This window comes from Salvelinus namaycush, chromosome 19, assembly GCF_016432855.1.
Source record: "Salvelinus namaycush isolate Seneca chromosome 19, SaNama_1.0, whole genome shotgun sequence".
NCBI lineage: Eukaryota > Metazoa > Chordata > Actinopteri > Salmoniformes > Salmonidae > Salvelinus > Salvelinus namaycush.
In genome coordinates this window covers 27630555-27645584 of record NC_052325.1, presented here as the reverse complement: position 1 = coordinate 27645584, position 15030 = coordinate 27630555, and the positions used below count along the sequence as shown (strand labels likewise).

Genomic DNA, 15030 nt, shown 5'->3' with positions numbered 1-15030 from the left:
TGTGTGTGTGTGTGTAAGTGCATGTGTGTGTGTAAGTGCATGTGTGTGTAAGTCACACATCTGTGTGTGTGAGGGCATATATCTCTGTGTGTGAGAGCATCTATCTCTGTGTGTGAGGGCATCTATCTCTGTGTGTGAGAGCATCTATCTCTGTGTGTTAGGGCATCTATCTCTGTGTGTGTGTTAGTGCATCTATCTGTGTGTGTGAGGGCATCTATCTGTGTGTGTGAGTGCATCTATCTGTGTGTGTGAGGGCATCTATCTGTGTGTGTGAGTGCATATATCTGTGTGTGTGAGTGTATCTATCATTGTGTGTGTATGTGCCTCTATCTGTGTGTGTGAGTGCATCTATCTGTGTGTGTGTGTGTGTGTGTGTGTGTGTGTGTGTGTGTGTGTGTGTGTGTGTGTGTGTGTGTGTGTGTGTGTGTGTGTGTGTGTGTGTGTGTGTGTGTGTGTGCGTGTGTGCGTGTGTGTGTGTGTGTGTGTGTGCGTGTGTGTGTGTGTGTGTGTCTGGGTGTGTGTGTGTGTGTGTGTAAGTGCATGTGTGTGTAAGTCACACATCTGTGTGTGTGAGGGCATATATCTCTGTGTGTGAGAGCATCTATCTCTGTGTGTGAGGGCATCTATCTCTGTGTGTGAGAGCATCTATCTCTGTGTGTTAGGGCATCTATCTCTGTGTGTGTGTTAGTGCATCTATCTGTGTGTGTGAGGGCATCTATCTGTGTGTGTGAGTGCATCTATCTGTGCGTGCGTGTGTGTGCATGCGTGGGTATTGTGTGTGTGTGTGTGTCTCCCTCTGTGGTCTGTTCTACACCACAGGCCTCTGGGTGCCTCGTGAAGACATTGTTTAACACTCCAACCTCACGCTGTTCTGTTCTTTGTCTGCTTTTAGATGAGAGCTTGTACGTCCTCTGTTAGATGAGTGGTGAGAATATCACCCACACTTACTGTGCTTTGATTCCAATTTGAGGATAATCTTTTCATTAATATGATCATATGGTTGGACTTTACTTGAACGCTCTGTCATAAGGGCTACATAACACTAGATAACACTAGATGACATAACTAAGAGCAGGGCCCAGAACACACAGCAGGGCTTGAGGCATGTAGTAATCTTATGTAGCCGTAATGTGTTACAGATCATACAACAGTGACCCTCTATTCCAAGTCATATTGTTTGTAGCCCCACCTTGTGAATCCATCAATACCCGATCTAGACAGATTTATATTACTGCCACTTCAGCCATGTCACCTACAGATAGTCACCTATAGATAGGTCGTGTTCCACTGCTCAGACGTTGCATGGACTGTGCCGTCGGGCACCAGATTTCTGTAACATATGATGTGGTTAGCTGATATAAAATACCTATCCAGGTGTTGTAAGATATGGCATGTGTCAGCAAAAAATGTCTGAGCAGAGGAACAGGACCATAGTCACCCATAGATAGTCACCTACTATATATATAGTCACCTACAGACAGTCACCTAATGATAGTCACCCATAGATAGTCACCTACTATATATATAGTCACCTACAGACAGTCACCTACTGTATATATAGTCACCTACAGACAGTCACCTACTGTATATATAGTCACCTACAGATAGTCACCTACTGTATATATAGTCACCTACAGACAGTCACCTACTGTATATATAGTCACCTACAGATAGTCACCTACTATATATATAGTCACCTACAGACAGTCACCTACTATATATATAGTCACCTACAGACAGTCACCTACTATATATATAGTCACCTACAGACAGTCACCTACTATATATATAGTCACCTACAGACAGTCACCTACTATATATATAGTCACCTACAGACAGTCACCTACTGTATATATAGTCACCTACAGACAGTCACCTACTGTATATATAGTCACCTACAGATAGTCACCTAATGATAGTCACCCATAGATAGTCACCTACTATATATATAGTCACCTACAGACAGTCACCTACTGTATATATAGTCACCTACAGATAGTCACCTAATGATAGTCACCTATAGATAGTCGCCTACAGATAGTCACCCATAGATAGTCGCCTACAGATAGTCACCCATAGATAATCACCTACAGATAGTCACCCATAGATAGTCGCCTACAGATAGTTGCCTACTGTATATATAGTCACCCATAGATAGTCGCCTACAGATAGTGGATTTAGGAAGAGCAGTGTTCTGGGCCATGCTCTGCTCTTAGTCTGATTAAACAATTGAAGTTAAGCTTGCACACAAGCTACAGTACATGTACACGAAGCCCCCACACGTGTATCTCTTTATCTCTCCAGCTTCATTGTAGAAAAGCGAACTCCCGCACACATAACAATTTGGACAATAAACAACGTGCAGATGTAATACAGTATATTGCAGGAGTGTGTAGGAGTTATCTTTTCTGTAATGAAGTCGGTGATGTGCGTGATAACATTTCACTTCTCTCTCTCCAGTTGCCTGGAACCCACTGTGTTAGTGGTTGTCTGTGGTGAAACTGGCCCTCCATGACCCAGCACAGAGCCAATCACCTTCTAGTTGTTCATCTAGCTGAAACTTTGAGCTCTGGCTTCTGTTTCTGTCTTTTTAAAATTGTGATCTTTGACTAAAAGACAGAATATACTTGATTTTTACAATTATTTTGGGGGTGGAGTGCATCCCATTTTTACAATTTATCAGGCAGACCTAACCCAGATACCAGTGTCTTAACCTCCATATTCTAACCCAGATTCCAGTGTCAACTCTGGTGTCTTAACCTCTCTGTTCTAACCCAGATTCCAGTGTCTTAACCTCTCTGTTCTAACCCAGATACATCTCTGGTGTCTTAACCACTGGTATCTGGTCATCTCTGGTGTCTTAACCTCTCTGTTCTAACCCAGATTCCAGTGTCAACGCTGGTGTCTTAACCTCTCTGTTCTAACCCAGATTCCAGTGTCTTAACCTCTCTGTTCTAACCCAGATACCAGTGTCATCACTGGTGTCTTAACCTCTCTGTTCTAACCCAGATTCCAGTGTCAACTCTGGTGTCTTAACCTCTCTGTTCTAACCCAGATACATCTCTGGTGTCTTGTGTGTGTGTGTGTGTGTCTTAACCACTGGTATCTGGTCATCTCTGGTGTCTTAACCTCTCTGTTCTAACCCAGATTCCAGTGTCAACGCTGGTGTCTTAACCTCTCTGTTCTAACCCAGATTCCAGTGTCTTAACCTCTCTGTTCTAACCCAGATACCAGTGTCATCACTGGTGTCTTAACCTCTCTGTTCTAACCCAGATACCAGTGTCATCTCTGGTGTCTTAACCTCCCTGTTCTAACCCAGATACGTTCTAACCCAGATATGTTCTAACCCAGATACCAGTGTCATCTCTGGTGTCTTAACCTCCCTGTTCTAACCCAGATACCAGTGTCTTAACCTCTCTGTTCTAACCCAGATACCAGTGTCATATCTGGTGTCTTAACCTCCCTGTTCTAACCCAGATACCAGTGTCATCTCTGGTGTCATAACCTCCCTATTCAGATACCAGTGTCATCTTTTTTTATTTTATCTTTATTTACTAGGCAAGTCAGTTAAGAAAAAATTCTTATTTTCAATGACAGCTTAGGAACAGTGGGTTAATGGCCTTATTCAGGGGCAGAACAACAGATTTTTACCTTGTCAGCTTGGGGATTTGATCTTGCAACCTTTCGGTTACTAGTCCAATGCTCTAACCACTAGGCTACCTGCCGCTGGTGTCTTAACCTCCCTGTTCTTCCCCAGATTCCAGTGTCATCTCTGGTGTCCTTCGTAGAGGCTCTAGAGGTGGGCTACAGCAAACACAGAAACCCCTACCACAACCTGATCCACGCTGCTGACGTCACACAGACAGCACACTATCTGATGCTCCACACTGGCATTATGGTGAGTCTGTCACACACACACGTTCGTGCAATGAATTATCCCCCAGCATCATACACAAATCAAAGGACAGGTTCTGATTGTGTTTCTTGTTACCATCTCTCTCTCTCTCCCTCCCTCTCTCAGCACTGGCTCACTGAACTGGACATTCTAGCCATGGTGTTTGCTGCAGCTATCCATGACTTTGAACACACTGGGACAACCAACAACTTTCACATTCAGACCAGGTGAGTGTGTCCGTATTCTTCAGTCAGTAGATATTTTAATTCCTAAGCTACTGTACCACTGATAGTAATTGACCTAATAGACTGATTGATGACTCAACGATAATTATTTATTGCCATTTCCATTCATTCCATCCTATCAATACCAATGTTAAACTGAGATGTCCTTGTATTGTACTTTTAGTACACCACTTGTCTCCCAGACAGACAGACAGTGCAGCCAGTCTGACCCTGACTAATGAATGCCAATGGAGCCTGAAGAAAGGAGCATGACCGTATAAAGAACCCATTTAAGTGAAGGCACCCATTTAAACAACCCATTAAAGTGAAGTGCACAATAAGAATAATCAATATTGCAGCATTGACCTCAGTGATAACAAGGGATAGCAACGAAAGAGAGACAGAGTGAGAATGTGTGAGAGAGGGAGAGAGATTAAACCCTTCACTTAGTTTAAACCTCTGCATGGCTTTCTAGTCTAAGAACAATGATCAGAAAGGCCTCTGGTCCTTTAGACATGAGGGTTGTTGTGTGGTGAGATGGAAAATTAAGGTATTGTTCAAACTCCCCTTCTGTGATTATGTGTTCTAAAATCGCTACCATCTCGAGTTGCTACCATCGCTTTCATAATCACTATCGTCATTTCAAAACTGGTCGGAATGAAGCCGCTTCAACCAGTTTTGCCCACTGGGGTAGTGTTTCCATACAAGTTGGCTACCTGGTAAAGTTATCCAGTCTGGGAAGCCCCATGTGGCACAATGAATAATCACACCTTCTCTTCCCTCTTTTTCTGCTTCTTCTCTTCCTCTCTCCAGGTCAGAGGTGGCCATCCTGTACAATGATCGGTCAGTCCTGGAGAACCACCATGTCAGTGCTGCCTACAGACTTATGCAAGAAGATGAGATGAACATACTGGTCAACCTGTCAAAAGATGACTGGCGGTGAGTTAAGAAAGACTCCTCAGATCCTCAAGCTTTGGGGTTTTAGGCTCGATATCTGTAAAGCACTTTGTGACAACTGCTGATGTAAAAAGGGCTTTATAAAATACATTTGATGAATTGATTGAGATCAACACTTCAAAGAACGAAGGGGAAAGAACTGTAACATAACCTGGATACTTAGCCTTCATTTTAGGTTTGGATACGAATGTGGTGTGGTGTATTTCAATGGAAGACTATTATATAACCTGGATGACAGAGAGAATGTGTCTCAATCAATCAATCAAACTACATGACCAAAAGTATGTGGACATCTACTCATCTCATTCCAAAACCATGGGCAGTAATGTGGAGTTGGTTCCCTTATTGCTGCTATAACAGCCACCACTCTTCTGGGAAGGCTTTCCATTAGGTGTTGGAACATTGCTGCAGGGACTTGATTCCATTCAGCCACACGAGCATTAGTGAAGTCAGGCACTGATGTTGAGCGATTAGGCCTGGCTCGCAATTCTAATTCATCCTAAAGGTGTTCAATGGGGCTGAGGTCAGGGCTCTGTGTAGGCCAGTGAAGATCTCGACAAACCATTTCTGTATGGACCTCACTTTGTGCACAGGGGCATTGTCATGCTGAAACAGGAAAGGGCTTTCCCTAAACTATTGCCACAACGTTGGAAGCACAGAATTGACTAGAATGTAATTTTATGCTGTAGCATTGAGATTTTCCTTCGCTGGAACTAAGGAGCCTGAACCATGAAAAACTGTCATCATCCACCAAACTTTACAGTTGGCACAATGCGTTCAGGGAGGTACAGATGCAAAGTATTTTTTATTGTGAAACAAACAAGAAACACCACAAAAAACTGAAAACTTGAGCATGCATAACTATTCACCCCTTAAAGTCAATACTTTGTGGAGCTACCATTTGTAGCAATTACAGCTGCAAGTCTTTTGGGCTATGTCTCTATAAACTTGGCACATCTAGCCACTGGGATTTTTGCCTATTCTTCAAGACAAAACTGCTTCAGCTCCTTCAAGTTGGATGGGTTCCGCTGGTGTACAGCAATCTTTAAGTCATACCACAGATTCTCAATTGGATTGAGGTCTGGGCTTTGACTAGGCCATTCCAAGACATGTAAATGTTTCCCCTTAAACCACTCAGGTGTTGTTTTAGCAGTATGCTTAGGGTCATTGTCCTGCTGGAAAGTGAACTTCCGTCCCAGTCTCAAATCTCTGGAAGACTGAAACAGGTTTCCCTCAAGAATTTCCCTGTATTTAGCGCCATCCATCATTCCTTCAATTCTGACCAGTTTCTCAGTCCAAGCCGATGAAAAACATCCCCACAGCATGATGCTGCCACCACCATGCTTCACTGCACACTGGGGATGGTGTTCTCAGGGTGATGGGAGGTGTTGGGTTTGTGCCAGACATAGTGTTTTCCTTGATGGCCAAAAAGCTACATTTTAGTCTCATTTGACCAGAGTACCTTCTTCCATATTGTTTGGGGAGTCTCCCACATGCCTTTTGGTGAACACCAAATGTGTTTTCTTATTTTTTTCTTTAAGCAATGGCTTTTTTTCTGGCCACTCTTCCATAAAGCCCAGCTCTGTGGAGTGTACAGTTTAAAGTGGTCCTATGGACAGATACTCCAATCTCCGCTGTGGAGCTTGGCAGCTCCTTCAGGGTGATCTTTGGCCTCGTTGTTGCCTCTCTGATTAATGCCCTCCTTGCCTGGTCCATGAGTTTTGGTAGGCGGCCCTCTGTTGGCAGGTTTGTTGTGGCCATATTCTTTCAATTTTTTAATAATTGATTTAATGGTGCTCCATGGGATGTTCAAAGTTTCAGATTTTTTTTATAACCAAACCCTGATCTGTACTTCTCCACAACTTTGTCTCTGACCTGTTTGTAGAGCTCCTTGGTCTTCATGGTGCCGCTTGCTTGGTGGTGCCACTTGCTAAGTGGTGTTGCAGACTCTGGGGCCTTTCAGAACAGGTGTATATATACTGAGACCATGTGACACTTAGATTGCACACAAGTGGACTTTATTTAACTAATTATGCAACTTCTGAAGGTAGTTGATTGCACCAGATCTTATTTAGGGGCTTCATAGCAAAGGGGGTGAATACATACATTATGCACGCACCACTTTTCCATTATTTTTTTCATTTCACTTCACCAATTTGGACTATTTTGTGTATGTCCATTACATAAATTGAAGTTAATTAAATGACAGGTTGTAATGCAACAAAATAGGAAAAATGCCAAAGGGGATGAATACTTTTGCAAGGCATTGTAGCGTTCTCCTTGCATCCGCCAAACCCAGTTTAGTCTGTCGGACTGCAAGATGGTGAAGCGTGATTCATCACTCCAGAGAACGCGTTTCCACTGCTCCAGAGTCCAATGGTGGAGTCCAATGGTGGTGAGCTTTACACCACCAACGCTTGGCATTCACATGGTGATCTTAGGCTTGTGTGCGGCTGCTCGGCCATGGAAACCCATTTCATGAAGCTCCCGACGAACAGTTTTTGTGCTGACGTTGTTTCCAGAGGCAGTAGTAAACGTTGCAACCGAGGACAGACGATTTTTACGCACTACACGCTTCAGCACTCGGCGACCCCGTTCTGTGAGCTTTGTGGCCTACCACTTTGCGGCTGAGCCGTTGTTGCTCCTAGACGTTTTCACTTCACATTAACAGCACTTACAGTTGACCGGGGCAGCTCTAGCAGGGCAGAAATTTGATGAACTGACTTGTTGGAAAGGTGGCATCCTATGACTGTGCCACGTTGAAAGTCACTGAGCTCTCCAGTAAGGCCATTCTACTGCCAATGTTTGTCTATGGAGATTGCATGGCTGTGTGCTCAATTGTGTACACCTGTCAGCAACAGTTGTGGCTGAAATAGCAGAGGGGTGTCCACATACTTTTGTATAGATAGTGTATTTATAAAGCCCTTTTAACATCAGCAGATGTCACGAAGTGCTTATACAGAAACCCAGCCTAAAACACCAAAGAGCAAGCGATGCAAATGTAGAAGCACAGTGGCTAGGAAAAACTCCCTGGAAATGCAGGAACCTAGGAAGAAACCTGGAGAGAAACCAGGCTCTAAGGGGTGGTCAGTCATCTTCTGGCTGTGATTCAGTGATTATGGAAAGTTCCACAGCTCACCCCGATCATTATGTACTGTATAGAAATGCTATGCTAATGACTGGGGTTTGTCATGAAGAAGCGGTGCTAGACATCACACTGTGTTCTTGTCCTTGAGAATCCAAGAACAGCTGGAGTGGCTAGGTGGAAACTGACCCTGTTCTCCTGTGTGTGTTTCCAGAGAGCTACGGATCCTGATGATTGAGATAGTAATGAGTACAGACATGTCCTGCCATTTCTCTTTCACCTAACTCTAATCTGTCTGTCTGTCAGAGAACTGCGGACCCTGGTGATTGAGATGGTGATGAGTACAGACATGTCCTGCCATTTCCAGCAGATCAAAACCATGAGGAACGCCCTGCAGCAGCCCGAGGGGTGAGTGGACTGTCTCTGGACCCTGACCTACGACCCCTGAACCCTTAGCCCCAACTGCTAAACCCTAACTTCTAACCTATAGCCCCAGCTCTCTGGACCATGCCTTTCATCTTGATCCTTTATGTGTCCCTGTATGATCTATCTATCTATCTATCTATCTATCTATCTATCTATCTATCTATCTATCTATCTATCTATCTATCTATCTATCTATCTATCTATCTATCTATCTATCTATCTATCTATCTATCTATCTATCTATCTATCTATCTATCTATCTATCTATCTATCTATTGTAGTGGTAGTACTGCTACTAGTATGGTTGATAAGGGTAATCTCCACAAGGCACATACACTATTTTGCCTTTTGCAGAGCCAACTGATCTGGGTTGACGCAGGATGTGCCTGTAAAATAGTCCAGTCATGGCTCTATCTGATACCATCTTCCTTTCCAAAATTAGACGACCCCCATCAACAGTAGTCATGGATTTCTTATTTTCAATAATACAAATACACCATGACAGCGCAATACACAAGGGGTGGAACAGTGGCAAAGGTACCCACAGGACAAACAGAATAATATTAGTCTGAGGAGAGATTAAATAGCATTAATACAACAAAAATTATTCAAAACACACCTTTAGTTTACACCAAAGTTAAACAGATGTATTTTTTCTTCATAATAAGCAGGAGTAATATTCTTAGATCAGAATGACAGCAGACTGTAGATTATTATAATTCAGAAATGTTCACAAGTTGTTCACCGTTTTCACAAGAGACAGACTGACATACATTTTCTGTTTTGACTGAGTTTTGCCTGCCTGCCTGCCTGCCTGCCTGCCTGCCTGCCTGCCTGCCCGCCCGCCCGCCCGCCCGCCCGCCCGCCCGCCTGCATGTATGCATGTATGTATGTATGTATTTGTGTTAGCTGATGTACTGTTGTTTCTACAGAGTAGACAAGGCTAAAGCCCTATCTCTGATGCTGCATGCAGCTGACATCAGCCACCCAGCCAAGGCCTGGAAGCTGCACTACCGATGGACACAGGCCCTGATGGAGGAGTTCTTCAGACAGGTACAGTACAAACGTCCCACCCTAAAGTCCCTGACAGATACCATGGGAGAGGGAAACTTGACCACTGTATTATGTATGTATCCTGTATTGCTAAGGATATGGGATACCATTCCAATAGCTTTAGGAATATCTTCACTTGGATCAACTGGATATGTTACATTGAGCATTATGGGTATTGTAGTGAATCATATTACATTATACAGTAGAGCCACTCCTGCCATTCTGCATTGATATGGTTATAAAGGCTGGTATTGTTGTTGTTTTTTACAGGGCGATAAGGAGGTTGAGTTAGGGCTGCCATTCTCTCCTCTGTGTGATCGTAAAGCTACCATGATTGCCCAGTCACAAATAGGTGAGCATCACACCCTGTTATTGCCCCCCCCCCCCCCTGTGAGCTGTTTCATACAGCTCTGAAGGGTTTGTGTACTCAGACAGGCCATAGCGCAAATGCGCCACCATGTGGACATTTGAGAAATGATCAGATATTTTTCCCTTGCTACGATAAGGCATGGGAAACTTCACTGTCTGTCATCATAAATTACATTTGCTGTAACATCACACACAGTTTTTTTCTCCTGTTTCTCTGAAAAGTACAATCATCAGTTTCTCTGTCTGTCTCCCAGGGTTCATTGACTTCATAGTAGAACCCACATTCTCTGTGTTGGTGGACACGACAGAGAAGATCATTACACCTCTCATAGAGGATACCTTAAAGTCACACGACACTGGTGTCCGCAGGTCAAGGTGAGACACATTCCCATTATTATAAACTGGAAAATCCCAGTTTTCCCGGCTCAGTTTTCCCAGATTAGCATCTCTGACGTATTCAAAATGCCTACCAGTATCACCAGTACCACTCACACTCAGAATTTCTCTGTCTTCTATCTCTATGGTCGTTCTATGTTGTGGAATAAGCAACCAAGTATTACTCCAGTGTTTTCTGTTCTATATAATATGTCCATATTAGGACAGCCACACAAAGAGTTGGTGTCATTGTCATTCTGACTTACGGCGTCAACATATATTTGACAGAATGGACGTAATTTGACAGAGTTTCTGTTGTATGTTGCTTGTTGGTTCAGTTTGACAGGTAGTGGGTCGGTGGTGGAGTCAGTCCAGAGACACAGTGGTCGAGGGTCCAGCCAGGGAGTTGACCAGGGGCTCACTACAGACTATAGCCTGACTGGCATCGACCTGAAACGGGTCAGACACACACTGGCAGAGGTCATCCAATACAACAAAGACAGATGGAAGGAGCTCTCTGTACAAGGTATAGTTGTTGTTGTTGCTCTTCTTCCTTTTTTTTCTTCTTCACTCACCTGAATACCTATCCTTCTTTCAGTGTTTTATGTTCTTTCCATTGTCAGAAGACTATGACATGACATTACAGGTTCATTCCTGTTGCTTGTGTTATCTCGTTTCTTCAGAGTTGGCGAGGAAAGAGCAAGCTGAGTTGACTTCTGACCCAGAGGAGGAGTCCCTGATGAACACAGAGGTTACGTTGACTCACACCAGCCCTGAGAGACACAGCCAGGAGCTTCAATCAGAGCCCTTCAATGAACTGATGAACAACACAAACACAAACTCCAATAACTCTTCCCAGGAGGACTCAGAGCTGGACCACAGTCCTCACAGGCCTCTGTCACCGTCTGAGGATAAAGAGACAACATCACATGGTTCCATCTCTCCTGAACACCTACCATGGAACGGTAGGAATGCTAGCTAGCGATATGATATGATACAATATACGATATGATATACGACACAATATACGATAGAATGTACAATACAACAATGCAACATAATGTAGTGCAACGTAACATAACGCAACACAACAACATGCAATGCAATACAACACAATACAACACAGCACAATAGCACAGTGAAACCAACAGTCATGCCTTTTAACAATGCTGTTGCCCTCTCAGTAAGCTATAGCTATGTGGTATTTTTCTCGTTTCTATAATTGTGTTGTCAGTTACAGCCATCTGTGACCAAGTGTCGAAGAGATAGATAGCTGCCGAGTGGAGGGTTGTCAAGGTTACAGCTGAGTGATGCTGTGTTGTCATGGTAACTGTTGTTGCTTGCAGGAGAAAGCCCTGAGCCAGTCCTTGAGCAGGGGGAGGACTCTCTTCAGAGCCCTTGATTTTGATAGGCTACCCAACAACACTGCCACTTCCTGATTCAACAGGCATTATATTTGTTTTGTTTTTTTATTGTAAAATTGTTCTGATTGGTTTTATTGTTATTTATTAAAGATAGGGGTCTTCATGCTCCACTTTTCACCGGAAGTGTTTTTTGTCTATTTTCATTCAGTCTTTATGGTCTATTTATCTGTCTATTTTCATTCGGTCTTTTAGATGGGTCTGCACCGTACACACTCACTATATTAGACTGCAAGTGTGAGAATAGGACGGTCACGATAGTGTTCTCTGTTGATCTGTTGACATACACAGATTTGACTCTAGACCAGGCCTGGGCAAAGGCCGGCCCGGGGGGCATATGCGGCCCGCGACCTGATTCAATACGGCCCGCGGAATCATGCTCAGATCACATAAAGAATTTGTGATAGTAAAGTTTTGAAGAACGTATTTGTTGTTCAAATTTAAAGCCCAATGAATACTTGCCTTTCCGTAATGATTTAACTCCCACCGCTTGTGGAACATTTATTTTGAAGGAATGTATAAATAACAACCGCACGAGGACAGACAGTAACTGACAGGATGACACACGTCACAGTTACAAATAGTAGCTAGCTAGAAATTGCGCAAAGAGGAGGTTTTCAAAGAAAAGGAAAGTAGACAATGAATGTAGGGTGTTCCAACAAGAGTGGACATTGAAATATTTCTTTATTGAGGTATCAGGGAAAGCTGTGTGCTTAGTGTGCAAAGAGAACATCACTGTCTTGAAAGACTACAATTTGTCCCGACACTTCCAGACGAAGCATGCAGAGAAATATAGGAATGTCTTCTGGGCAGAGGGCAAGTGCATCAAAAGAGTTGCTTTCTCAGTTGCAAAAGGAGCAAGGACTTTTCACAAAGCTGCATTCAGCAAACGACGGAATTGCGAGAGCTAGCTACGTACTGTCCCACAAAAATGCTAAACATAGCAAGCCATTCGCGGAGGCCGAATTCATTAAAGAATGTTTAATTGACTCTGCAGCAATACTTTGCCCCGACAAGAAAGAGATGTTTGAAAATGTTTCCCTGTGTGTTGAGGACATCGCAGAGAATATGGAGCAACAATTGAAAGACAAAGTAAAGGATTTCACTTATTTCTCCATGGCCCTGGATGAGAGCAGTGATGCACGTGACACGGCGCAGTTGTTGATATTCTTACGAGGCATAACCCCAGACTTTGGAGTTACAGAGGAGCTTGCTTCAGTGCAGTCAATGAAGAGCACAACCACAGAGAAATATTTATTGGAGGAGGTTAATAAGTTTTGAAAAGTTATCCAGTGTGACCACTGATAGGCGCCCAAACTTGACATTAAAAAACTGGATGCAAGATCAAGTAGCTGAGTTGAACCCAGATCAGATTTTTTCCCCCTGCATTGCATTATTCATCAGGAGGTGCTCTGTAAATGTTTTCTGAAAATGAGCCATGTTGTGGATAAAGTTACTAAAGTGGTAAACTTCATAAGAGCAAAATCTTTAAACCACAGGCAGTTTGTCTCACTGTTGGAAGAGACAGAGTCGGGTCATGCAGATCTCCCCTACCACACAAACGCGATGTCGCGTCTTTGGCATCATTAAATTGAAGAATGTTATTTTATCAAATCAATTCTCCGTAATTATTATTACGTGATTAAACTAATCATGTAAATGTAATTAACTAGGAAGTTGGGGCACCAAGGAAAATCTTCAGTTACAAAGTTATAATTTTCCTAATATAACTCTTCAGATATTTTTATATCTGATCAATTAGTCTTTTAATTAATTATTCTTTACCTCACGTTAGTCTCATTACAAACGTCGTAAATTGTTGCTTATCTGCACGAACCCAGCCTTTACTATGAATCATCCATACATCAATTGTCTTAATCATTCATTTACTAACTAACTAAATAATCACAGAAATGCACAAACAAACAAACAGTAGTTATGGTTACAAGGAAATGATAGGGGAAGTTCCCTAGTGGGCTCAGCCAATGTGACGGCTTGGTGGACAAAGGGAAGTGGGTGTGGACTGAGAAGGGTGGGAATTACAAAAGAGTCACTACACAGTTGATAATTATATTAATTGAAATGCTAATCCTTTGCACATGAACGCTCACTCATTCGGGAACAATTGCAATCAATATATATTTACGCCCATTGTGTCGCCGTGATCTCTGTTGGAATCGTCAGTCCTTCTGTTGGAAAGTTCATCCGAGCGTCTCTCTGCTTCCCTGAAGTCTTTCGTGGTTAGAATGGATACTTCAGAGTACCATTCAGAAATGTTCTTATAGACATTTGGCGGTTGTCGGTCTTCTCATCCAATGGTACATAATTTCTAGCTGCAGACTAGTAATTAGTGTCTAAGATTTCCATTTCCACCTGTGTAGCCAAGGCTCCACATGGTATGATTAGGAATTCAACAACCATTGTAACCTTAGCGGACACTAAGGTTTTTGTGGTCTCTACTCAAACCTTCGCCCCCTCAGCTGACCGAGGTACGCATGGTCTGAAGAGGGTTTCTTCAGGTGGGGGTTTTATTCGTTTTATTATGTGCTCATGGGGGCGGGCCAATGACTTAGTTAAACGTTAAAGGGAATACAATTCTCTCACATTAACATCATTACATCATTTCACAAATAGTTTCATCTTTACTCATTCATTTTATACAATAATTAGACGCAAACCTCATAATGGAGGCACCTGTATAAGCAGAGTTATGGTAATGTGGCTGTATTGTCTTTCATGAGGTCAAAAACATTAAACAAAATGGACCGGGTCGTAGCTGGCTTCTCCACCGACCATTTACACATTCTCCAAAACATGGATATTGTTCAGTTCTCAAGTTCTGTGATGTAGAAGAAGTTCCTTTGTTCTACTCTGAAACTCTCTCTATATATACTGCATGGCCAGGAGGAGAGAGTCTCCTGCAGGAATTTACGACGTGAGATAACAGAACCTGGGTGTAGGAGAGAGAGAGAGGAGGATGCCACGCTCTATACCCAGAAAGGGCCATGTCATGACAGTGAGATGGCTGAGTTTGGGGAAGGTGCTTAAAAGGGTGTGGGATCTGAAGTCGGAGATTGCTGAGTTTTTGCAAATTAAAGGAACATGTGGATTTCCCTTAACTGCAAGATAAGGAATGATTGGCTGATTTTACCTTCACCGTGGACATCATGGCCCTCATGAATGAACTGAATTCCAAACTACAAGGGAAGGGTCTTTTTGCACATC

General features: G+C 43.0%; 1 protein-coding gene across 1 annotated transcript in view; it reads left to right on the top strand.

Annotated features, from left to right (window-relative positions):
* The window catches only part of LOC120063783 (calcium/calmodulin-dependent 3',5'-cyclic nucleotide phosphodiesterase 1A-like), a 52594-nt gene extending 40671 nt beyond the window's left edge, over positions 1 to 11923 (top strand). Inside the window, exons 6-14 of the mRNA XM_039014081.1 lie at positions 3758 to 3898; positions 4022 to 4122; positions 4933 to 5058; positions 8468 to 8569; positions 9520 to 9640; positions 9911 to 9992; positions 10264 to 10384; positions 10723 to 10910; positions 11068 to 11923. Coding sequence (XP_038870009.1) covers positions 3758 to 3898; positions 4022 to 4122; positions 4933 to 5058; positions 8468 to 8569; positions 9520 to 9640; positions 9911 to 9992; positions 10264 to 10384; positions 10723 to 10910; positions 11068 to 11366 — 1281 coding nt within the window. The 3' untranslated portion in view covers positions 11367 to 11923. The remainder of the gene's footprint in view (positions 1 to 3757; positions 3899 to 4021; positions 4123 to 4932; positions 5059 to 8467; positions 8570 to 9519; positions 9641 to 9910; positions 9993 to 10263; positions 10385 to 10722; positions 10911 to 11067) is intronic.
* The last annotated feature ends 3107 nt before the right edge of the window (positions 11924 to 15030 follow it).